Source organism: Vulpes vulpes, chromosome 5 (genome assembly GCF_048418805.1).
Source record: "Vulpes vulpes isolate BD-2025 chromosome 5, VulVul3, whole genome shotgun sequence".
Taxonomy (NCBI): domain Eukaryota; kingdom Metazoa; phylum Chordata; class Mammalia; order Carnivora; family Canidae; genus Vulpes; species Vulpes vulpes.
Genome location: NC_132784.1, coordinates 125,046,409 through 125,071,336, shown reverse-complemented (window position 1 = coordinate 125,071,336; position 24,928 = coordinate 125,046,409). Strand labels below are relative to the sequence as shown.

Here is a 24,928-nt window from a genome sequence, read left to right as displayed (position 1 = left end):
TGTCATGATCCGACTGAAAGGACAGGCGGTGGGACCTGGTAAACCACGTGGGAAGGTCTTCCAAGGATCCCTGAGCCGGGACAGCAGCTGCGAGGGGTGGGTGTGGGGTGGGGTGGGGTGGGGTGAGAAGTCGGAGGATTCTCACTCTATTTTGAAGGTAGAGCAGCCATGACTTTGGGATGGGTTACATGCAAGTTATGGGGGAAAGAGAGGAGTCCAGAATGATTGAAGTTTTGACCTGCGCAGCTGTTAGGATAAAGCAGCCATTAATCGAGATGGGGAAGGATGGGTGACATGGGGCTTCGTGGAAGAAGAGAGAACAGCAGGAGCTCAGTTTTGGAAATGTTCAGTTTGAGATGTTAGGTAGAGATCCAGAAAGCGAATCAGTGGGCAGTTGGGTAGGGGACACGAGATTTCACTGGAGGGGTGCAGGTGGATTAAACCTGCGGGTCATTGGCGTGATGTCTCCTAAAGCCTTGGTGCCCAATGAGATAACCTAGGGAGTGAGCCCAGGGAGCAAGAGTGGAGATGTGGGGAGGGAGCCCGTGGGAGACTCTGCAGCAAGAGGATCTGGGCCAGGGCAGCTGCTGGAAGTCAATGAAGAAGTCTCAAGATGCTGTGGATTCTGAAAAGGTAATATAAGAATTATGACCACGAGGTCCGACACTAACCCCACTGGGAAATAGGGGCCTCACCATGGCCTTCTTAAAGCTTTAATGCAAGCATCTGATACTATTTGCCAGGGATTCCTGCTCTTCCTCACTTGGTCTTCATAAAGTTATGTAATCAAGTAAGAGGATCAGCTTTAAAGGCTGTTTCTCAGTTTTGCGACTAAACAACATGCTACAGAACCATCAATAGGTCACCGAAGACACCAAAAGGGAAATGAAAAAAATACCGAGACAAATCAAAGTGGAAATGCCATATACCAACACTTACAGGAATAGTCTGTGCTCAAGTATAGTAGAGTTTTTATTAAAGGACATTATCTAAAAGCTACCAAATGAAAATGAGACTAAGCTCTTTTCTTGTACAGGGCTAATTGGTCAAGTTGAAAGCAACAGAATCAGCATATTTTAAGAAATGATTCCATCATCTTGTTTGGTAGAGAAAAGTTGAAAGTTTGAGTAAAATTACATGTTTGAGCCCTGGATTCATTCCTTCCCAGCCACGGAAGTTTAGACAAAATATTTAACTTTTCTGAGCCTCAGTTTCTGATGTGTAAAACTAGGAAGATGATAGCTATCTCACAGGATTATTGCCAAGATCAAATAAGATGTCATACAAAAAATGATTAGTAATGAGTAAAGCTTTCAAAAATATTATTGATTATATTATTGATTATATTAGTAATGAGTAAAGCTTACAAAGATATTATTGATTATATTATTGATTATGTTTCCACGGACATACTTTCACTGGACTCTCCCAACCCTATGGGGAAGGCAGACCTGGGTATTATTCTCATTTTAAAGAAGGGAAATCTGAGGTTCTGGGTAGAGGGACTTGCTCAAAGTCATAATGACCCTGTGTGCTGGAGGTGAGACCAGAAACAAAGTGTTGAATCTCTGATCTGGGGCTCTGTCTACTGTCAAGGTGTCCACACAGGCATCGCATAACATGGGGGTTAGTGGGGCTAGGAGGTGCCTCTGCTGAGGGCCAGACTTTCTCAATCTGACTCTCTCCACTTGGGGGTGTGAATGAAGGGGGTGTGACACACCCTGGGTGACCTAGAGCTCCTCCTCCTTGACCTTCATCTTTCCTGTCTCTTAGTTACTAAGAGTTACTCTTGTCGCTAACAAGTTCCTAAGAGCCATCAGTGTAGTCACTGCTCTGAGGGCAGGAGCTCTTACTGCCTTTGGAGCATCGTTAATGAACACCTGTGAAGATGTCTCCAGAATTAGAATATCTTAGAGTTGGAAGAAACCTCAGGTGCCATTTAGACAAGTCTGCATTTTCTAGAGGAGGAAGCTTAATTCTGGAACTACTGAGATCTGGGGGCAGGGCTCTCAGGTAATGTCAGACAACACTAGCTCCAGGTAGCACACGTTCCTTCCACTACCCCTTGCTGCCACTCACAGTGTGGCTGTGGTGTGGCATGCTGTGGCACCTTAAATCAAAATTCCAAAGGGGCTCTCAATTAGTTTTTTGAGTAAAATGAATTTAACTCCACCTATTAGAGCATTAAAAAGAGCTTAAGCCACTTAATAAATGGTAGCTAGAGTCACCTCTTAATGGATAATCATGTTTTCTCATTTGCAGTTTAAGTGCTAGAAGACAGAGTGACTTTAAAACTGCTCATGAGAGGACCCAATTATCTGATAAGCAATTCCAAAGACCATATACACAAATGCAGAAACATACTTTTTTATGAACGGCGTCTGACAAGGAAAGAGATTTTTGTGGCGCAGGAGTTCTGGAAAATGTAATTATTTATCCTTTCACAATTAATGAAAGAAACTGAAAATGAAGCTTTCATTTCAAATCCTTTTTATCTGGATGAAACTTTAATTTTACATAATTAAATTGACTTCACAGTTCAGTGTGTTAAAATATGCAATTAAGCAGCGTATCAAGGTGAAATGCCTACTGTTGTTGGCTCATTGAGAAATCATGCTGCTGAGCTCCCAAACAAGAATGAACACCTGCCTACCTGCTCTTATCCCCAGAGCCAGGGATGGCACACAGCCTGCAGGGCTGGCTTCCCAAAATCATAGTCGAATTTTCTTACATGTGCCAACTCCTGTATAAGTTGGATATTTAAATATTTTTCGCTTTTTTTTTGTTTGTCAGTGTTTTTTTTTTTTTTTTTTTTTTTGCATAAGAACATATTGTGGGACTTTGATGATGCAACATAGATGATTAACTTTATCTCTCACAGAAGTTCCTTCTAGGGCAACTGTTGCATCTGCAAAGTTGCTGCCTTCTATTGGTTGCTACTCTTGTCGAAACTCCCTAAAAAAAAAAAAAAAGAAACTCCCTTATTCCAATTTTGCCATTTTACAATTTGTGACAAATTTCAGCTGAGACCTCTTTCAATTATTGTTGCACTCTTGGAAAAGGCTTCAGAAATGTTGCAGGCAGTGTTGAAGGGAGACGCTCTAATGGGACTGGGGAAGGTTCCCTGGAAAATTATCTTAACAGGCAATGGTCTATTCAGGTAGAGACAGCTAATCTGTGTGCCTTCCCCTTGTTTTCCCTTCGAACAGTACCTTTGTGGTGGTTAATTTATGGCTCAGTAGCATCCTCTATTCCCTTAAGGAATCTGTGAGTAGAGTACAGTTCAACAATTAGAATGGAGTTCCCAAATCATCTTAAGATTTGTGTGGAATCAGAAAAGACCCCGAATAGCCAAGGGAATATTAAAAAAGAAAACCAGAGCCAGGGGAATAACAATGCCATATTTCAGGTTGTACTACAAAGCTGTGGTCATCAAGACAGTGTGGTACTGGCACAAACACAGACACACAGATCAATGGAACAGAATAGAGAATCCAGAAATGGGCCCTCAAATTTATGGTCAACTAATATTCGACAAAGCAGGAAAGACTATCCACTGGAAGAAAGACAGTCTCTTCAATAAATGGTGCTGGGAAAATTGGACAGCCATGTGCAGAAGAATGAAACTGGACCATTCTCTTAACCAGACAAAAGGATAAACTCAAAATGGATGAAAGATCTAAATGTGAGACAAGATTCCATCAAAATCCTAGAGGAGAACACAGGCAACACCCTTTTTGAACTCGGCCACAGCAACTTCTTGCAAGATACATCCATGAAGGCAAGAGAAACAAAAGCAAAAATGAACCATTGGGACTTCATCAAGATAAATAGGTTCTGCACAGCAAAAGAACAGTCAACAAAACTAAAAGACAACCTACAGAATGGGAGAAGATATTTGCAAATGACCTATCAGATAAAGGACTAGTATCCAAGATCTATAAAGACCTTATTAAACTCAACAGCAGAAATAAACAATCCAGTCATGAAATGGGCAAAAGACATGAACAGAAAATCTCACAGAGGAAGACATAGACATGGCCAACATGCACATGAGAAAATGCTCCGCATCACGTGCCATCAGGGAAATACAAACAAAACCACTATGAGATCCCACCTCACACCAGTGAGAATGGGGAGGGAAAATTAACAATACAGGAAACAACAAATGTTGGAGAGGATGTGGAGAAAGGGGAACCCTCTTACACTGTTGGTGGGAATGTGAACTGGTGCAGCCACTCTGGAAAACTGTGTGGAGGTTCCTCAAAGAGTTAAAAATAGATCTCCCTACGACCCAGCAATTGCACTGCTGGGGATTTACCCCAAAGATACAGATGCAGTGAAACGCCGGGACACCTGCCCCTGATGTTTCTAGCAGCAATGTCCACAGTAGCCAAACTGTGGAAGGAGCCTCGGTGTCCATTGAAAGATGAATTGATAAAGAAGATGTGGTCTATATATACAATGGAATACTACTCAGCCATTAGAAACGACAAATACCCACATTTGCTTTGATGTGGATGGAACTGGAGGGTATTATGCTGAGTGAAATAAGTCAATTGGAAAAGGACAAACATTATATGGTCTCATTCATTTGGGGAATATAAAAATTAGTGAAAGGGAATAAAGGGAAAGGAGAGAAAATGAGTGAAAATATCAGTGAGGGTGTCAGCACATGAGAGACTCCTAACTCTGGGAAATGAACAAGTGGTAGTGGAAAGGGAGGTGGGCGGGGGGTTGGGGTCACTGGGTGATGGGCATTGAGGGGGGCACTTGGCGGGATGAGCACTGGGTGTTATGCTAAATGTTGGCAAATTGAACTCCAATAATAATAAAAAAAAAAAGAATGGAGTTCCCTTCCCTTTTCTGATCTATTCTAGAATTTATGTAATCATGATTCTTGTTTTATCCATTGGAGAAGTTGTTAGGAAATGACTCACGGATCTCAGCAGTATCCTTACTGTAGTGGACACAGGGCAAGCCTGAACCCATTGAGGGGCTTTTCCAGATACACAGAGAAGTGTGTTGCTAGTTTTATTACAAAAGCCACAAAAAGAAGATACGATCTTATCATGATACTCAGGACAAACTTCTTTGAATTGGGGACATATGCTCCACTTGCAGGCTTATTATCTCTATAATGCTCCTGCTATTTATTGTAGGATGTAGGTTGTTAGGATGATCAGCAGACCATAAAACTAGAAGATTGTAAAAGGCATGTTGTAGCATGTATAGTAATATAATGCATATCAGAACATATGAATGCTTTACACTTTTGAGCTAAGACTTGAGATATGGTATCGTCTGCTCTAGGAAACCAAAGGCATCATGGAATTAGCAATTCTTTTAAAATTCTGTGAGTTAGATTGGCCTCTGTCTCATTGCATTACTCTGAAACCCAAAGGAGGCCTTGGCTACCAAGGGACAAAGAATAGTGAAAAAAATAGTTTTAATAAGTGAAAAGTTATATTAATGTATCCATACAAACTGTAAAAGTACATATTTAAATATAATTAATTCTATATTTAGAAATCATCTCCACTTATGAGATCTCCCCTCCCTTAGGATTTATAGAAAGTAATAGTGATATAGTTTTGGTTATTGCATGCACTTGAAAGCAATTAAACTACTGTTTAGTGAAATTGTTCATACACAAACATACAAAACCACTGACTGGTCCACTCTCAAACAATCCAACTTTGGAAGTTTCAACACTGAACCAAGTGTTTAAATATATCAAACCATAAAAGCAATTTTGTATAGCTACTACAGGTGTTGTACCATTTCTCAGAAACATGTAGGTTTGATTACATTTTCGACAATTCCAGTCTGGTTTTATACAGGCCCTATCGTATGAGGATCTGAAATGTCTACACAATAGAGCTGCTGATACTTTCTCAGAATTCAGATAATCGAAAAGAATTTCGATTGTGAAATAAGAATGAAGCACAAATGAAATGTTCCTCAGCATGGCCTGATGCTCTCTGCTTCTTTACTGGATCCAATTTGATACAGATGAACTGCTATAGATTTGGGTCCTTCAGAACCAGATAGAAGAAACTATGGACTCATGCAAGTGTGATACAAGCAAACAAAGATGAGAAACACAGAAAAATTATGCCCAGATAGTCCTCAAACCTTACACTGGCCTCTTTTAAAAAAATTTTTATTTGGGAGACAGAGACAAAGAGGGTGGAGGGTGAGGAGCAGAGGGAGAGGAGCAAGCAGACTCCTGGCTGAGCACGGAGCCTGACTTGGGGCTTGATTGCATTATGCTAAGACTATACTTTACCCAAAATCAAGAGTTGGACGTTTAACAGACTGAGCCACCCAGGCGTCCCTTTACTGGCCTCTTTTGACTTCCTTTCTCATCAACATTTTTACCAGGGCGTTGGAGTGGAAAATGACACTTTTTAAAACGAAAACCTCAATGGAAGGGATCAGACATCAACATGCCAACTGAATCTAGTGGAAGATTCATTTTGAAAACTGTTGAGGGTTATCCTCTAATATTGTTGTTTCTTTCTGAAGCATGAATTCAGAATTGTTGTCACTCATATATGTGGAGAGAAGTTAGAATTCTCAATTGCCAACTTAAAAAAAAACTTACTTCTTTTGTTATTTAAATTAAAAAAATTTCCTTATTTGGGGTCAAAGGATGTCTGGAAAGTTAAACACTGTCAATATACCTTTAAATTGTACAGTAAATAAATAGCACTCCAGTCCGTCATTAGGTGGTGGTGGAAATCAACCAGTTGCAGAACAAAGCGGAGTTTTCTTTAATTTACTCCTTAGTGAAAAGTAACTTGTTCTAATATTGAGCTGTTCTTATTATTAACTTTGAAGCCAAGTTAGATCACAAAGTGGGAAAGGGCTCCAAATGAATGAGCGCATGTGAAAACACTTTCAATCTGTAACAGGCTTCAGAAATTATAATAGTTATCTTCATATCATCCTTTTTATCTAGAAAGGACAACTATGAGAGGGAAATAATTGTGTTTTGTTTCCCTCGTGACAGATTTTTGTGTTTAGAATATTTAAAAATTATTTTATTTACTTATTTAAAGATTTTATTTATTTATTCATGACACACACACACATATACATACACACACACACAGAGGCAGAGACATAGGCAGAGGGAGAAGCAGGCTTCATGCAGGGGGCCTGATGTGGGACTTGATCCCGGGTCTCTAGGATCACGCCCTGGGCACTAAACCACTGAGCCACCGGGCTGCCCCTATTTATTTATTTTAGAGAGAAAGTGCAAGTGTGGGTAGAAGCAGAGGGGGAGGGAGAGGGATAAGCAGACTCCCCAGTGAGTGAGGAGCCTGACACAGGGGTTGATCCCATGATCCTGAGACCATGACCTGGGCCAAAACCAAGAGTCGGATGTTTAAATGACTGAGCCACCCAGGTGCCCTGTGTTTAGAATATTTTGATGGAACCAAGTAAACTAGTATGTATTCTGTCCATAAATCAGGAAGATAAAAAGCTCAAGGATCACTGAACTTTCCCAGACCTCTTAATTTTCTCTCTTTATAGTTCACAGTTTACAGCATCAACAGCGATGGTCCAAATACAAAGCTTGCTACACTATCATTACATGTGACATTCCTGTAGACGCAAATACATATTTCTATCTGAGGCCTGTTGAACCACTGAAGAGTTTCTGAAGTTGGCAACTACTTGAAATAGTAAGTGAAATTTCATAATTCAAGGGTGGATTTAGTTTGAATTAGAAATAAACACTAGAAGCAGCAGCCACTCAACTGAAGGTGCTGATATAAATCCGAAGTATTGATGTTAAAAATAACATAAAGACAAAACAGTGAAATAAATCTAAATCTGCGACAGGGATGGTAAAATTCTATCCCCTAACAAGTGGTTTAAAAGTCTAGAAAGAAAAAGGAGATTCATCTTGAATAAAGACTGGCTACTTCTTATTGGCACAATAGAACATTTATGTGATCATTCACCAGCCAACGTCCTATTTTTTATTCTAGTTTGTGTTTCAGCAGACATTTTCTTTTTGAAAAGAAATATGAGAACTTTTCAACCACCCAGATAACACATTTAAAATTCAGTTAATCAGGTAACTGTTGAAACCCCTAACTGTAATGACTTAGGGTCAATATTATTTCTTCTCTCTGAGAGGAGTCTGAATTCAAAGAAAATGATTAGGAACAGTCTAATTAAGACATTTTCAGATAGTTTTATGAGATTCCCCCGGGCATTTATTTCAATCCAGGAAAACAGCAGAAACACATGGAGAGGATGTACGCTCTATTTAACCATATAGAGAAAATAAATAAATAAAAAATAAAAAAGCTGTATCATAGCTATTAACTTAGGGAAAAAGAAACTGAAAAATGCATTTAAATAATGATAATAATAGACTTGGAGAGCCTTATAAAGGGAAATGTGAAAATCCTCTATTTCAATTGTGTAAATTTCTTGCATTGAGTCTATGGGAAAGCCTATGAACTTGACAGCATTAAAAGATGCAGCAAATTAGCCCCATAAGGGAAGCACTGGTACTTGATGTGCATGAGGCATCCAGATAAGAGTTCCCTAAAGCAATCTTACCTTTGTTTTCTGCCTTCAGTTCCTCTGCCATCAAGCTGTCTTGTCGGTTACCAAGCACAAATGCCAGAAACGAGAGGATCAGGGCATCCAAAATCCCAATAATAGCCAGGATGTACGCCCAGCGGACTGAACATGCCCCCAGAGTGTACTTGTCTGTCTTTTCTCCACACATCCGTTTTACTTCATCTGAATCCCAGCCATCAGGGAAAATCATACAGCCAAGCACAAGGCAGGCAGCTGAGAGAGAGAGAGAGAGAGAGAGAGAGAGAGAGAGAAGTAGTTAATATAAATGTTACTTTAGCAAATATTGGTTCTAGGTGTCAAATCATTGCTTCAAATTCTTGCTTTAAGGAATAGCAAAGCTTACTACTGTCCTACCCTAAATATTTATGTGCCCCCCCCCCCCCCCGCTGCCAGTCGCTTAAAAGCAACCTAGCCCTGCAGATCTGGGAACACTTTTTACTGCAAGCCTGAGCATTCTGAGAGAGGTTAAGGTATGTTGATCTATAAGAAAACGCTAAAAAAAATTGAATTTTGGTGTGCATTTGCAGAAAGGCTTTCATTGCAAATAAGCCATAAGGAATCATAACACCGCAGAATGACAATTCAACACTGGCTTTGAAGAGCTCAACAGCAGCCAGATAAAGGATTAGGATAACATGGAAAATACCACAGTATATATTGACTTTGAGTCATAGTAAAAAATAATTTCATATTGCAACCTCCTACACACACACACACACACACACACACTAAAAAGTTTCTTGAAACTATACTTAGCAAATGCAGTGCACCCTGATATTTTCTTTTCTATTTCATTTCTAAAAAGGCTGAAAAACACTGCAACATGGTGTGGTACCAGAGTTTTTTTAATGGAAATTCAGGAATGGAAGCAGAATGCTTATATTATGTCTCCCAAATATCACTATGGGAATCCTATGAACACTATTTATAGAATACGTCACTTAGCAGATGAAAGGTGGTAAGTGACTATTTGTTCCCACTCTCTATTCAATTATTTAGGGGTAAAGGAGGATAGTTTTAAGTTACATAGGGCTTTCTGAACAGGTGTCATCATGAATTCACTAATTTGTTAATTCATTCACTCATTAATTCAACAGCTACATATCGATTGTCTCCTATGGAGTGCCAGACACAGTTCTCAGTGCTAGAGATACAGCAATCAAGAAAAGAGACATGGTTTATATTATGTTTTAGAAGGGAAAGAGGCAAAAAAAATGAGTAACATACAAATAAAATAGTTGGAGGTTGAAGTACTACATAGGAAAAGAAACAAAAGGCTCTGATAAAGAATAACGGTATGGCCTCTTGAGAGGGTGACATTTAAGCTAAGACCAGAAACGGACAGGGCCCTAGACCTGTGAAATTGATGGGAAAGATGTTCTAGGCAACAGCATGTGCAAAGGCCCCAGGTTTGGAAGGAGGCCTGGGGTATTTGAGGAATGACCAGGAGATCAGTGATGGGATCCTCTGAGAACGTGATCATGTTGAGGTTGCAAGGGAAGCAGGCATGAGGCATCCAGGCAGGTTATGGTTTCCAGGCCATGTCACTTAGGAAGACTCTGATGGCACAACCAACTTAGAGCTGTGTGATGGTCAGGGCCAAATAATTCCTGAAGCTGGCAAGCTGCTACCTCTTGAACAAGCCAGCAGTGGACACCTAATTTCCTTTTTTAACAGGAGCATGACTCTACAAGGCAGGTGTGGAGGACACAGAGACCAAGAGGGGTGACACATAGGAAGACTGCCTGGGAGAACTTAGATGTAGGGTCCCTTGTTATTTTACAGAATAGTGTTTTACAACTTTGGGTCATACATGGTTCTTCTTTTCTTTGTGCCACAGCCCAACTATAGCCATGCTTTTCTCAACTACATGTGCAATATCTCTGCATAGGGACGTGTCATGGACGCTCCTCTACTTTATGCCTCATTATGTCTCAAAAGGAACTCTAACTTCCCTCTGCCTTCAGTTCACCTCACTCTAATCTCTAATCCAGATCACCTATGACCACAGAGACCATCATGCTCCAAACCTCGGTGGCTCCCTGCTGGTACTGAAGAACATGTAGACATCTTAGGTATCCAAAGGCTTCATGACCCAGCCCCCACTTATCTTTCCCAGTCCCCTTCCCTTTTATTTATTTTTTAAAGATTTTATTTATTTATTCATGAGAGACACAGAGAGAGAGAGGCAGAGACACAGGCAGAGGGAGAGGCAAGCTCCCTGCTAAGAGCCCGATGTGGGACTCCATCCACAGACCCGGGGATCATGCCCTGAGCCGAAGGCAGACTCTCAATCGCTGAGCCACTCAGTCATCCCCCCCCTTCCCTTTTAGATGCTCCATTTCACTTGGGTTGAGCTGCATCTGACTCCCCATCTATGCACCAAGTCTTTGGATCATTTTCTTTTTTCTTCTGCCTCGATTACTTGCCACCATTGTCCTAAATGTTCCACTCTTAAATATCTTTCAACCATCAAGTCAAATGTAACACCCTCCACAAAGCAATTCATCTTGAATTCTTCTTGACCTACAATATTGCCCTTCTCAGAACCCCTGTAGCTTCTTACTGTATCTACCTTAAAGTCCTTTTAGCTTTTTACATTTGTTATTTATTTACAAATATTTCAATTAACAGACTGTAAGCTTTCTGAGGAAGGAAGCTTTGGTAAGTTGCCATACTCATAGCACCTAAAACAATGTTTTGTAGATAGTTGGCATTAGAATACTTTTGAAAGGGAAAGTAAAATGAATGAATAAATGAATTCTAACACCTAGACAGTATACTCTGAAATACAGCTTAGAGAAGTCAATATCACAACTACCCAAGGTCACAAGCCTAAAGATTCATCTTTAAATGGTGACATTCAACAGAGACATTTTTTTTATGATCAGACACAGATTACAAGTACTAGGGAGAATAATTAGAAAAAAGTAGATGATTTAAAAATATTTCAAATTCCCACTCCTTTATTGCCTAGTACTCAAAGCAACATCCTCTCCAAGACCTTTCTAACAATAATGATCTGTGTGATTTTTTAAAATGTGATTTCCATTAGCAAAAATTAACTTTATTTGGGAAGACACACAAGATGCTTGAATCCAAACCATAGTTAAGAAAAATCTCCTCTGAAAACCTTATGTTACTTGGAAGACTTAAAAAATATTCTAAATGCCTTTTTATACATTAATGTTTATGAGAAAATTACTTTCTTATATAGAAAAAAAGAAAACCATTTTTTTTCCTTTATGAATGGGAATAACTTGGAGAAGGAAACTACCTATAGCTCTAGCAAAACTTAATAGGAATCACCAAGTGACACAGTTTGGGCAGGTTATTGGCCATTGCACCACAACCTCACTGGAATAGGAGGTTTGTAAAATGGTGACATCAACAAAGACATCTTTTCTCAAGGTCTTTCTTGGTACAATTGTGCTTCATTTTATGTAATGACTGTTTTGCTCCAAGTTACAAAAATAGAATTTTTGAAGTGCAATTCTTGTTTTGATAGGCTAAGGGAGTAGCTATTTAGAGAAATTTTTTTTTTAAGATTTTATTTATTTATTCATGAGAGACACAGAGAATGAGGCAGAGACACAGGCAGAGGGAGAAGCAGGCTCTGTGCAGGGAGCCCGATGTGGGACTTGATCCAGGGACCCCGGGATCACACCCCAGGCTGAAGGTGGTGCTAAACCACTGAGCCACCCGGGCTGCCCTATTCAGAGAAATCTTAAGATAAAAACCTAGGCTAAAGGGGTCGGGCTCTCACTTCCTAGGGAAAATGTTTAGGTTGCCGCCCCCAACCCCCTTGAAGTAAGGGTACTTCACTCTAGGTATCCTGTAGGCCGTAAGGCACCGGAATGCATTCTGGATACCCCACCCACTTCTTGTTGGCTTTCTCTTAATTTAGAAAAAGACCAAATGTTTCACCCTATCTGTTTTGAAAACTGAAGGCCATATAATAGAATAATAAAAGTGAAGCTCAATTGCATTTAAAAACTTTGAAAACTTTGTAAGTGAAATTTGTGATTAAAATCCAATTTTTAGGGACACCTGGGTGGCTCTGTGGTTGGGTGTCTGCCTTTGGCTCAGGCTATGATCCTGGAGACCCGGGGTTGAGTCCCACGTCGGGCTCCCTGCATGGAGCCTGCGTCTCCCTCTGCCTGTGTCTCTGCTTCTCTCTCTCTCTCTCTCTCTGGGTCTCTCATGAATGAATAATAAAAAAAAATCTTTAAAAATCCAATTTTTAGGGGCACCTGGGTGGCTTAGTCAGTTAACTGTCTGCCTTTGGCTCAGGTCCTGATCCCAGGGTCCTGGGATTGAGCCTCGTATTGGGCTCCCTGCTCAGGGGGCAGTCTGCTTCTCCCTCTCCCCTTGCTCGTGCTCTTTTTTTTTTTATCTCTCAAAGAAATAAATCTTTAAAAAAATAAAATCCAATTTTTAAATAAATAAACCCAATCCTTAAAAAAAAAAAATCCTATCCTTTTGAAAACTGTGCTTCTACATGGCCATTACATAACAAAAATTTTAGTTTCTGATAATGTATTATAAAAATATACATTTTTCTTCTCCCTCCATCCAAACTTCCCCTACTTGGCTTTTTTAGTTTTGAAATGTGAAGTCCCCCAAAAGTTATAATGTATTTAAGATTAACTGAAGCCATTAAAATAGTTTAGGCCCTGTTAGTTTCTTTGGAAAGGTATTATTATGTTCTGCGTTGATGCTTGAGTGCTATAATAAGTTCTGTTTTCTGGCATCCTATTAACCAGAACCTTACTAACCTGCATAATGTGTATAGCCGGTGCAAACCAACAGCTGTTCCTAATCCTAAGTACCTGCAAGATCCTAGCCGAAGGTCTCAATGAAAAGTTAAATAATATTCCTCTTGGTTTTATAATTATTTCTAATTCTCTACAAATCGATCATCCTAGAAGATGTAGCAGCATCCCTATACTAAACATTAGAGTACACAAGGCACTGGAACATTTGATTAATTTGGATGCGCTACTTCCTGACCGTGAGGGATACGTGGAGAATTAGTTCCAACTGGACTATTCTCCCCTGATGGGTTTCTTATTAGAATGTCACCTAGGAAATGACTGACTGACTTAGGGCTATGTATTCCTTCATTTCATCAGCAGGTTTTCTGGAAGCATATCAGAGAACATGTTGAATGTTAAAGAGCTTACAAGCTGGAGGGGAGCAGAGAAAGATGATGGAAGGAGACCCGGGCCCTTACTGTATGTTGTCATGACATCTTCTAAGTTAGAACACACAATAAAGGTGTCCTTGTGAGGACAGGACTGTTGATTTTGATTTTAGGCATATCCCAAATGGTTAGGAACCTTTCACATTCTAAAAGAACCCTCTGTCTAATGGACGCTGATGCCCACAGTGGGTTCTTCTGAAGTAGCACACAAACAACTAGTGGCTTCCTAGAGCCACTAATTGCTCTGGCAGTTTTCTGGCCAAAGAGCTGAATGTAAGCTCTGTGAAGGAAACGTCCTTAGAAAAAGCCACAAATGTTTTTAATTGGGTCTTTCTGCAAAGGAAAATTAAGCAAGATGAGAAAAGCAATGGATGGGGAGGGGGGCAGTAAGGCTATGATTTGGGTCATAGGGGCATGTGGATCCTGCTGGTCCAACTCTCCTAACCTTTTAACCCTGGGGACCTGAGAATGGCTTATTTTTCGGACAGGAAGAGGAAGCCTAAATTCATTCTTTAAAAAGTCTACGCACTGTTGCACAAAAAGCATGATAAATTGCCTCATGTTGCTGAGGCACTCACGGGGAACCTGCTGAAAAAACGAACCTGCATTCACTTCACTCTATCAATTATTCAGGTGTGCGGTAATGGAAGGAACTGATGCCAGCAGAGCCGCTGTGCCCCGCGAGGGGACCCTCACGCGACTGCCACTCTGAACACCTGGGGAAGGGACGCCCGCATTCCCACAGCTTCTTCACTAGCACACGGCCAACCGGAGCTGCAGGATTTCTCCATCTGGAGAAGGGGTGGTACTGATACCTCAGTTTACCTCTGGACAACTGAGCTGCTAGGTAACCCAGGACAGGAAATACTGTGGGTTAGAGTCTGCTGGGGAAAACAAAGGGGCTCCTGATAAATTTTTGTTTTAAGCCCAGTCTAATTTTATGAGCATTTAACTTGAGGTCATAGCACAAAAAGTACAAAATCCCTTAGAAAGTTGGGGGGGGGGGGTGGACGGTGTAAATAAACCCTGGGCTGTCAGAAGACAGAGGAGTCAGTGGTGTGTATGATGATGATAAAAGCTCCTCTACGCTGCCTGGGTGCTCAGCTCTAATTGCCCGAGCGCAGGCCATACATCTATCTGAACCTTGTGCTGAATCAGCCGCGTGGCCCTGGGCACAGCTGAAAGGAGATCATCAGGAGTCTGCCCACACATGCACTTAAGAGCCACACAGTGGAGACAAAGCTTTCTAGAATATGATGCCAGACAAGAGGAAAAACAGTTCACGGTACAACATCACTTGCTAATTTACCCAAATGTTGAGACTTAATAGCCAAGTAGAACACAATTCAGAAGTTAGGACTGAAAAACACAATGCAGTCCTGATCTCTAGAATGTTCACTAGACAACTTTTTAGATCCAATCAAATTTCTCAAGCTCTTGATAGTGACATAGTTAATAGTAATAACACACATTGTAATAATAGCTAGTAATTATTGACACTTGCCACGAGTGGGGTCCACGACACATGGTTCACTTAATTCTCAAAGCCAAGAGAAACATGCAAGCACTTGCTCCTGGCTTTTCTAATTTCCACAAAGCAGGGTTTTTCCTAAAATACCCTTGGCCCCATCCCACACCTTACTCCTCTCTATGGAGATGGAGTGATTTCCCCAAGGAAAAAATTTTTTAAAGACTTTATTTATTTATTCATGAGACACACACACACACACACACACAGACAGAGAGAGAGAGAGAGAGAGAGAGGCAGAGACACAGGCAGAGGGAGAAGCAGGCTCCATGCAGGGAGCCCAATGTGGGACTCGATCCCAGGACTCCAGGATCACACTCTGAGCCAAAGGCAGACGCTCAACCACTGAGTCACCCAGGTGTCCCTTCCCCAAGGAAAATCTGAGCATGCCAGCCCAGCCCTCTCCTGACCTTACCTTGGGAGCTGTTTGCCTACACGGGACCTGTGTCCCACTCTTCTGGGCTGGGGATCTAACGTGGGGCAGGCTTGATTTTCCAGTGCTGTCTAGGAGTAGGAAAGTAAGTAGGCCTAATTTTGAGGTAGCAATTTAGGAAGTCCTTTTGGCTGAGAGACCCAGGGCCATTTCTTCAACCTAATCTTTCTCATAATAAAGGAGATATTTTGGTTTCCTGCTGCCAATTCTCTCTCTCTGTGGGTTCAGAGCTTAGGAGGATTTCCCAGTTTGGGAGATTAAGTCTTTAATTAGAGTACCAGGATGGTTGGGTTGGGGCAAGCACCTCTTCTTCTTCTTCTTTTTAAAAGATTTTATTTATTTATTTATTTATTTATTTATTTATTTATTTATTTACTTATTTATTTATTTATGAGAGAGAGAGAGAGAGAGGAGAGAGAGAGGGATGCAGAGACACAGGCAGGGGGAGAAGCAGGCTCCATGCAGGGAGCCTGATGCGGGATTCGATCCTGAGACTTGGGGATCACACCCTGAGCCAAAGGCAGATGCTCAATTGCTGAGCCATCCAGGTGTCCCAAGGGTGAGCACCTCTTCTAGGTGGCAGATGGCTGGGTTGTATCCTCACAGGGTGGAAAGAAAGCTAGCATGCTCTCTGCCCCTTCTATGTAGGCACTAATCACTCATGGAGGCCCCATGCCCACGACCTTATTACCTTCTAAAGGCCCCACCTCCTCATACCATCATCACGCTGGGATTAGAATTTCAACCTATGAATCTCAGGGAGACATAAAAATCCAGTCCATTGCAGAGAGGGGACAGAGGACTTTCATTGCTTCTCAGTCAGCCCCAACATTATTTTCTGTTTTACATCTGAGTTAGCTGAGGCACAGAACTTTCAGAGCTTGTTGAAGATTGTACAAAGCCCAAGAATAGGACTAGATTTGAATCAGACAGTCTAGTTTTGGAATCTATGCTTTTAACACCAACTATGCTATTACCCTTTCCTTATCAACAATAATCATGCACGAAAAATCACTTTACAATATTGGTTTTAGTCCTAAGAACACTTTCAGAATCTTGGCAGAGCTTAGCGTGGTGTTTCTAATTAGACATTTATTCTCTGAGTTACAAGAGCTCCTACTAAAATGATGCTTAGAAACTGTGATTTTATATGTATAAATATTTCCTTTGTTTACACTACTATTCACCTAATCAGTATTTCATCTTACATGTAGTGCCAAGATCATTAGGGTAATTATAATGTCTACATGGGTGGAATGGGAATTAATGAGGTTTTACTACATAAATGCACATATACTTGGATTTATACACATTTCACAAGAAAATCCACCCTGATTTTTTGGCTTGATATTTTGGCTTGATATTTTAAGTTGCCTATGTGTCAGCCAAACATTCTTGTATGCTCTTTAATGGTATATATTCCTTTTGAGATTATATATGTAAATATTTATGTCTATGAATATATATGCACCTTCTTAATTTATACATGATTACTTGTATGTAAGATAATATCTGCTTTGGGTAAAAATAAAGATATGAATCAATTAGGTTCTATATAAGTTTTTGGGTAACTTGTCTGGATTTTAATAGACACGTTGTTTTAATGAACCCTTTGATAAACATAACTGAAGGTGCTAGCAGGTCACAAACATGTCTGATAATTGTTTTCGGGTGCTTGTTTGCAGGAGAGTCCTTGAGTCAGGCAACATTTTCATGTGCTAAAATCTACGCTGCATTTCAGCCACAGGACCTGAGAAGAGATTATCTTTCTCCATGGCCATATGAACAGAACCCTTTGTAGCGCACGTATCACCATTCTCTCAGCAAAATCCACTCGAGCCAGGAGAACACCGAAAGCAAAGCAACACAGACTAATAATTACTCAGCCTGCAGTTTTCCATGTGGCTCGTCATGCCATGGCTATTTTATCTCTAAAACAAGGAGGCCAGTGGAGATCATTGAATGTTACCTCCTATTTACCTTGAGTTAATCATATTCAGGAATAAATCCACACTTATTTGATGCTCCATATGTACCCATATTATGGGAAAGGATGAGCTTGTAAAAATGCTTCACAAACTGACCCAGTGTCTTCCTGCACAGCAGGTGGACAGAGGGTGGCACACTCGCTCTCTGTCCTGATTCACCATGGGACTTTGGGAAAATCACTGTTGGCTGCAATTGGACAAGGTCAGGGATCTCATGCCAATCTGGCTGCCCGTATTTCATTTCTCAGTACAAGGGGTAACTTGAGAAGCAACTAAATGCCTTCCCAGGGAGGATGAGCTCTGTGAGGTCTGCTGGACCCCCCGGAAGCAGAGCACCCTGAAACTCTACACACTTCCCTGAAAGAGAATTTGGCACCAGTACATGTTATGGTGGCGAGCTTTTCTTTGACACAGCTTGTTCACCTTTTTATGTCATTTTTAAAAAAGATTTTATTTATTAATTTGATACAGAGAGAGAACAAGCAGGGGGAGCAGCAGGTGGAGGGAGAGGAAGAAGCAGACTCCCCGCTGAGCAGGGAGCCCGACATGGGGCTCCATCCCAGGACCATGGGATCATGACCTGAGCTGAAGGCAGGTATTTAACTGACTGAGCCACCTGATGCCCAGTTTATGTTTTTTTTTTTTAATTTTAGTGCAGTTGACAATATTATATTAGTTTCAGGGATACATAGTGATTCGCCCTTTATGTACATTAGAAAAATGCTCACCCTGACGAGCGTAACTACTATCTGTCATTATATGCAGATATTACAATATTATTGACTATATTCCTTATACTGTACCTTATATCACCATGATTTACTTATTTTCTAAGTGAAAGTTTGTACCTCTTAATCCCCTTTCCCTATTTTGCCCATCCTCCCCCACCACCAACTCCACTCTGGCAACCACCAATTTGTTCTCCGTATTTACGAGTTTGTTTGCTCACTTTTGATTTAATTCTCCTGAAGTAACATTTTAATGCTTTAGAAACTTCAAATGGCAAAAATTGATTGTTGAAAGGAAACATGGAAAAACTAACTATTGCATGCTAAAAATGTCAGAAGCAGAACCAAGCTCAAGAAAGGCAAATGCTACTCCATCCTTTGTAAGGAAGGATCTCACTTTCAAGGGATTACCAGATATACACATTTACACATTTCTAACAGATTCCCAGGCTGTGCTTTTTTCACAGTTTAGCTGATTTTCTAGCTAGCTATCTATCTGTCTGCCTGCCCATCTATCTTTATCTACCTATCCCTCTGCACCAGTTCTGGTCCTTACACAGTTAAAGAACAGTTGTATAGGCTATAGAGCGCTGTCATTCTCTTCGCAGAAAGGACTCATAATATCATTCAGAACAGACATGATCAAGACCAGACACTGAATTATTTTTCCACCACATTGAAAAGGGCAGAGCAGCATGATGGGGCTCTGGGTAACAATCTTCCAGCTGACTGTTCCTTATGTCTATTCTGCTTCTCTTCAGTGTCACTTCCTCCCTCCCATCCCCTCATTCCTTGGATGCTTAAGATCAAGGTTATATGGACTCAGAGGAACTGATTTATGACATTTAAAACAAACAAATATATAAAGGAAAGGACAACTGTGGCAAATTGTTTAAATCCCCCACACCCCCCCCTTTTTTTTCTTATTTCTTGCTCCTTTTTCCCCATCAGATTTTCCTTAAAGTGTGTTTTTAGGCTTCCATTCTCTTTGCTGTCCCTTCAAAACAAATTATCCAGACTTTGGAAAATAAATAATTTGAGATATGTTAGGCTTTGACTGATCGATGGCAAGATCTTCCAGTAATTTATGTATTTATTGCTGCTGCTTTAGAACAAGAAACTCCCCAGAGAAACTGAATTGGAATTGGCAGTAGGTATCAAAAAAAGTGTAGGACAAAAACCAGGTCAAAAAAGGGTAAAAGAAGTCAGCGTGTTAAATGTTCTGTCAAAAAATTTTCACACATCTTTCAACTTCAAATTCTGAAAGCAGTAGCCAAAAGTTTATAGATAAAACCTTGACCAGTGTGACATTTGAACAATGCTTGAATCAGAACAATGACTTCCCTCGACTAAAATGAAATTTAATCCAGTCTTAACCCACCAGTGAAATGCGTGCAAGGTGGTCTTGCTTTGAACTCGGGTGCTACAGAGTGGCCTCGGGCAGGGCTGAGGGTAAATTCTAGAGCCTGAGGAGGAGCTTGAGCTTTTGCTCTCTGACCCTGGGGATATTTCCTCTCCTCAGGGCTCTGTCTTTCACCCCTTATCCACAGGCTCCGGGTTCCTTCTGGGAATACAAAAGATCTGTTGTGGTTCATTTGCTACTCTCCCAACTGAGGCTGGGGTTTGCTGATGGAATTGCAGTACTGGGATGATCTAAGGCATTTTAAGTTCTGGGGTGAATTACTGATAGACTCCACTAGTTAGAAACATTTAATAAAGTGATAGGATGGTGCACTTGTTCCAATATATTTCACTAAAGAATTTCCTTGTTCTTTTATTTATATATTTTTACTACTATCTGAATCTAGACACAGTACCAGTTACCTGTTTGCCCAGACAGAGTAGGAGATACTAGTTCTTGTTGAACACATATATGACCTGGGCAGAGCGTAACATTTCTGAATGGATACTGAGACCAGTCTAAAATAGCCATCACCCAGGCTTGGTCTTGGGTCTGGTCTCGATCTTTACTTGTGCCCAGCTCGGGGGAGTCAAGAGAAGATGAATACATGTTCTCCACCCTGCAATACTGCCTGCTGCCCCTCTTCAAGGCCTCGTTTGTAGTTCTTCAAAGAGAAGTCAACTTATTTTTAAAGATTTATTTATTTATTTGAGAGAGAGAGGAGAGAGTGCATGAGAGTGGGTTGAGGGGCAGAGAGAGAGGCAGACTCTCTGCTGAGCAGGGAGCCTGATGCAGGATTTGATCCCAGGACTCCAGGGTTGTGACCTGAGCCGAAGGCAGATGCTTAACCAACTAGCCACCCAGGCACCCTGGAGAAGTCAATTTTTATATATAAAATAAATAGCATTTAAGACAAATATGGTGTTGATTCTAGAGTCACTCACAATCTAAACATTCCCTTATTCATGTGTCTTTGTCTTCTATTGTTACTGGAACACGTCACTACTGCAAACCTAGTGAGGGTAAGTTAAACACCACAAATGGATTACCTTATATTTCTATAGATTGGAATTCTGATATAGGTCTGAGTGGGCTAACATTAAGGTGTGGTAGGGCTGCATTCCATTCTGGAGGTTCCAGGGGACAATTCACTTCCTTCTCTTTTCCAGCTTCAAGACACTACCAGCATTCCTTGCTTCATGGTGCCTTTCCATCTTCAAGGCCAGCAATAGCAAGTCAGGTCTTTTTCATGAGCCATCTCTCTAATCCTCTCACTTGCTTCTTCTTCTAGTTTTAAGAATTCATGTGATTATGATCCCAGGGTCCTGGGATTGAGCCCCCTGTCAGGCTCCCTGCTCAGTGAGGAGTCTCCTTCTCCCTCTCCCTTAGCTGCTCCCTCTGTTCTCTAAGTAAATAAAAATTTTTTTTTAAATGTGTCATTAAAAAATATATATATAATTCATGTGATTAGATTAGGCTAATTTGGATAATCTCCCCATCACAAGTTCTGCTGATCAGCAAACTTAATTGTGTCCACAAACTCCCCCTTCCATGTAACCTAATATAGTCACAGGTTCCCAGGGCCAGTGTGTGGACATCTTTGTTAGGCTTTATGCTACTTGGCATCTAATATTATGTATATTGTGTGTTGTTAAAATCTTGTTCCTGTCTTCCGATTTGTAGGTACTGGGGTCCAGATTGAGGCACATAAAGTCAGCTGTAGATCTATTATATGGGATGAACCCTGAGTACCTGTGCCTCCCATGGCTGGCCTTCCATGATCACTGCTGGGTTTTCCCAGCCTGTAATATGGTTCTGTTTTGTTTCTTGTTGGGACCAACATTTGATCTTATTTTGAGTCTGCTTGTCTGGAGTCCTGATATTCTGCTTGGCTCTGGCTGTGTAAAAAACATTTTTTTTAAGCCCTTAAAGCAAGTTTGAGTTATGTTCCAAGAAAGTGGATTGCCTTGACCAAAGCAAGTGATGTTCAGGAAGGCCTTGACTTGTGGGCCTTGTTGCTGCAGAACCTAATCCACTGCTTGCCCACTCTCTGGCTTGGATACTACTTCCAGCTTGATCAAGCCTGACTTTGGAATCCTTTGCACCACTGGCTATTCCCAGTAGTGGCTCGGTGTAAGATCAGTCTTGCTTGTCCCAATATTCTCCCTTTCAGCACTGGCTTCCTGTTGGGGTTACATCTGGCTAAACCCATCGAGACTGCAGCAAACAAGACCATCTCAACAGCTCCAGCCCTGTAGAGGCCATCACCAGAGGCTATATTGTCTCCATTCTTTCTTATAATGTGGGTGATACAACACACAAAAACTGTGACATCTGCAGAGTGACAGGGCTAAAGAAAAGTTTCCTGAAACTTCTGCCACATGACACACTTGGAAGTTTGTGTAAGAGTACATATGAGTTGTCCCCTCATCTCTAGGTACTGGAGTAATCAACCTGTGGCCCAACCTTGACACCTCTGAACCTATCTTCATGAAGGCATGAAACACACTGGGAGGTCCAGACGTAGTTTCTGGGAGTTAGTTATGGGTCTAGTGTGTAGAATGAGCTCAATATCTCAATTCTTACCCATGACTCCCATGTGATGAATGCTGATCTCTGGACACTAATGACGTTATTTTCTATGAAGCCAGAGTCATCCTTTAGGCTTCCGAGAGTCCAGAATCCCCAGTGAAATTATTAGTTTGAACAATTTTGAAGAAAATAAAAAGATCTGTCAGAGGAATTGGAGCAACAAGCAGTAGTGCCTTCAATTGCCTGGACTATTCTGGTAATGTAAAAGAAGAGCAAAGGTCATTGAATACTGGTGCCAAGCATTCTCTTATATGAACCAACCCATTTAAACTACATCACATCCCTATGAAGTAGGTACTATTATTCCCCCCATTTTATAAAAGATGAAACAAGAAGGGAGATCTTAAGTACCTTGAAAAATGTCACAGGTCGTAAGTAAGGTGCCAGGATTGACACCTTGGGTACTCTGATAGCTGTTCCATCTCTTAACCATTATATGGTTATAGAGTTTAATTTTTGCTATTCCGGGAAAATACATGGCTTTCCTCCAACAGTAAAATTAAAATACTAAAAAAGAAGTAGATTCACCCAAGAACTGGTGAGACTGATGTAGATAATCTGGCAAAGACTGGTCTGTGACTTCATTAAGTGCAGTCAGCATGTAAGGTCAAAGTCGGTTGGAAGGCAAGCAAACACTGGACTCACCAACAAATATCTGTATTGCAGTACATCGCTAGAAGGCTATTACTGAGAAATTGTCTTGTGGTGGAACAATGCTAGAGCTCCCACGAACATTAAGAAATGGACCAACTTATCTCAAGGTATTGGCATTCTGAATTGTCAAAATGACATCCCTAGAAATAACTGGCAGCAAAATCTCAGTAAACTAAACATAGGAACTTCATTGATTTTTGTTGTTGTTGAACGTTAGAGCAATATATTCCCAGCTAAGGGAGTTCTTGTCAGGGGCTGATGGGAGTCTTGAAAGGGGCCATTTTTTGAATAGCCAGACATAAAGCAATTTTACATATCCTTGACAAACAGACTCTTCATTCAGGTAATTATTATTTATGTCACAGATCTGGGGATATCAATGATTAAAACAAATCTAATTCCCTTTGTCAAGGGACTTGTGATCAAAAAAGGTCCCCACTTTAGCTGCTGTAATGAGTAACCAAGCAAATAAGGACAAAGGGAGACAGAGCCTGCTGAGTGTAAATGAACATATAATTTTGAGCCTCCAAGCTATGCTTTGTTTGGAATCTCAAATTTAATATTTCATTTTGTTTTGTTCCAGACCATTATTCTTTCCACCAGATCTAAGATTTGGATGAGGACGGGGCACAGAGGACTGAGATTTGGAGGAGGGAAGTAAAACAGTGTCGGGCGGGGGGGTGTCGATTTCATTACAGCATAGAAATATTTAACTATAGGTATAAATATAACTGTTAAGAATAGGAAGGTAACTAGTATCAAAATAGAAATATGCAGTGGAACTTCCAATTACCAGGGAGACAAAAGAGATTTTTAAAAAGATAATAAATTTAGCCAAAGAACTGTGAACTTAGTTTAGTCTCAAGCTGAGGGAGGCCTGGGGATGTCTCTGTTTTATTGCAGTATGATTCAAATGCCAGCTCCCTATATCATCAGTAGTGTGGTGTGTGGTGTTCATCTCTTCTATTGAAGTATAGACAACAACAGATATCAATGTCAGATGTTTCCAGAGTGAAGGTATGTTTCTTGAAAGATCCCACTTAACAGGGAAAATGACTTACCATTCCTCTATTTTGGATGAGGACACCTCATATCTTCTCCAGTGCCAGATCCCAGAATGCTACCCAGAAACCTGAAGTGATCTATGGACTGGAAAAGCTGACAAGAGCCTCACTCTTGGAAAAGCTGACAAGAGCCTTTCTGTATGGTGATGGGTTTTTGGTTGTTTCTGCCAGCCCTCTAAGCTGGCCGTTGAAGGTGAGGGGGAGAGAGTTCTAGGCATTCACACTTCTGCTCTCCTCCTTCCCTTTTATTTCTGACATATCCTAGGCCTTTGACCTCTCTGATGTCCCTCTGAATTTCCTTCTTAGTATTTTCTGGAATTAAGCACCATTTCATGGTTTTGGATTACTCTTGCTTGGTTTGGATTGGCTTGGCTGGTAGTGTCATGGCAAATATGTCCCCCTACACCTCACTTCTTCTTTTATGCATCCCCTTTCCTGTATTGGGTAGAGAATCACACTAGTTCCTTAAATTCTGAGGGAAGTTTTTTTCAGTCATGCAGATGATATCAGTGGAGAACTCAGCATGTCTTATTTATAAGCCAGGATGGAGCCGGTGTACTGAAATATCTAAACAAAAAGAAGTACCAGAGAAAATGGAAAAGGCACAGCTCTGTACCTAAAACTCTTCATGTGTAAGAGGGACAGAAGGAACGTTCTCTTTGTGGTCCCAGCAGGACCTCTTCAGGGATAGTTAGATTCCTTTTTTTTTTTTTTTTTTTT

At 40.8% G+C, this 24,928-nt stretch overlaps 1 protein-coding gene across 3 annotated transcripts in view; it reads right to left on the bottom strand.

The window, feature by feature from the left end:
• LHFPL3 (LHFPL tetraspan subfamily member 3) overlaps nucleotides 1–24,928 on the bottom strand; it is a 544,676-nt gene that overhangs the window by 161,750 nt on the left and 357,998 nt on the right. For all 3 annotated transcript variants that reach the window (XM_026006078.2, XM_026006079.2, XM_026006077.2), the window contains exon 2: nucleotides 8,590–8,826. In XM_026006078.2, the coding sequence (XP_025861863.1) occupies nucleotides 8,590–8,826 (237 nt within the window). The remainder of the gene's footprint in view (nucleotides 1–8,589; nucleotides 8,827–24,928) is intronic.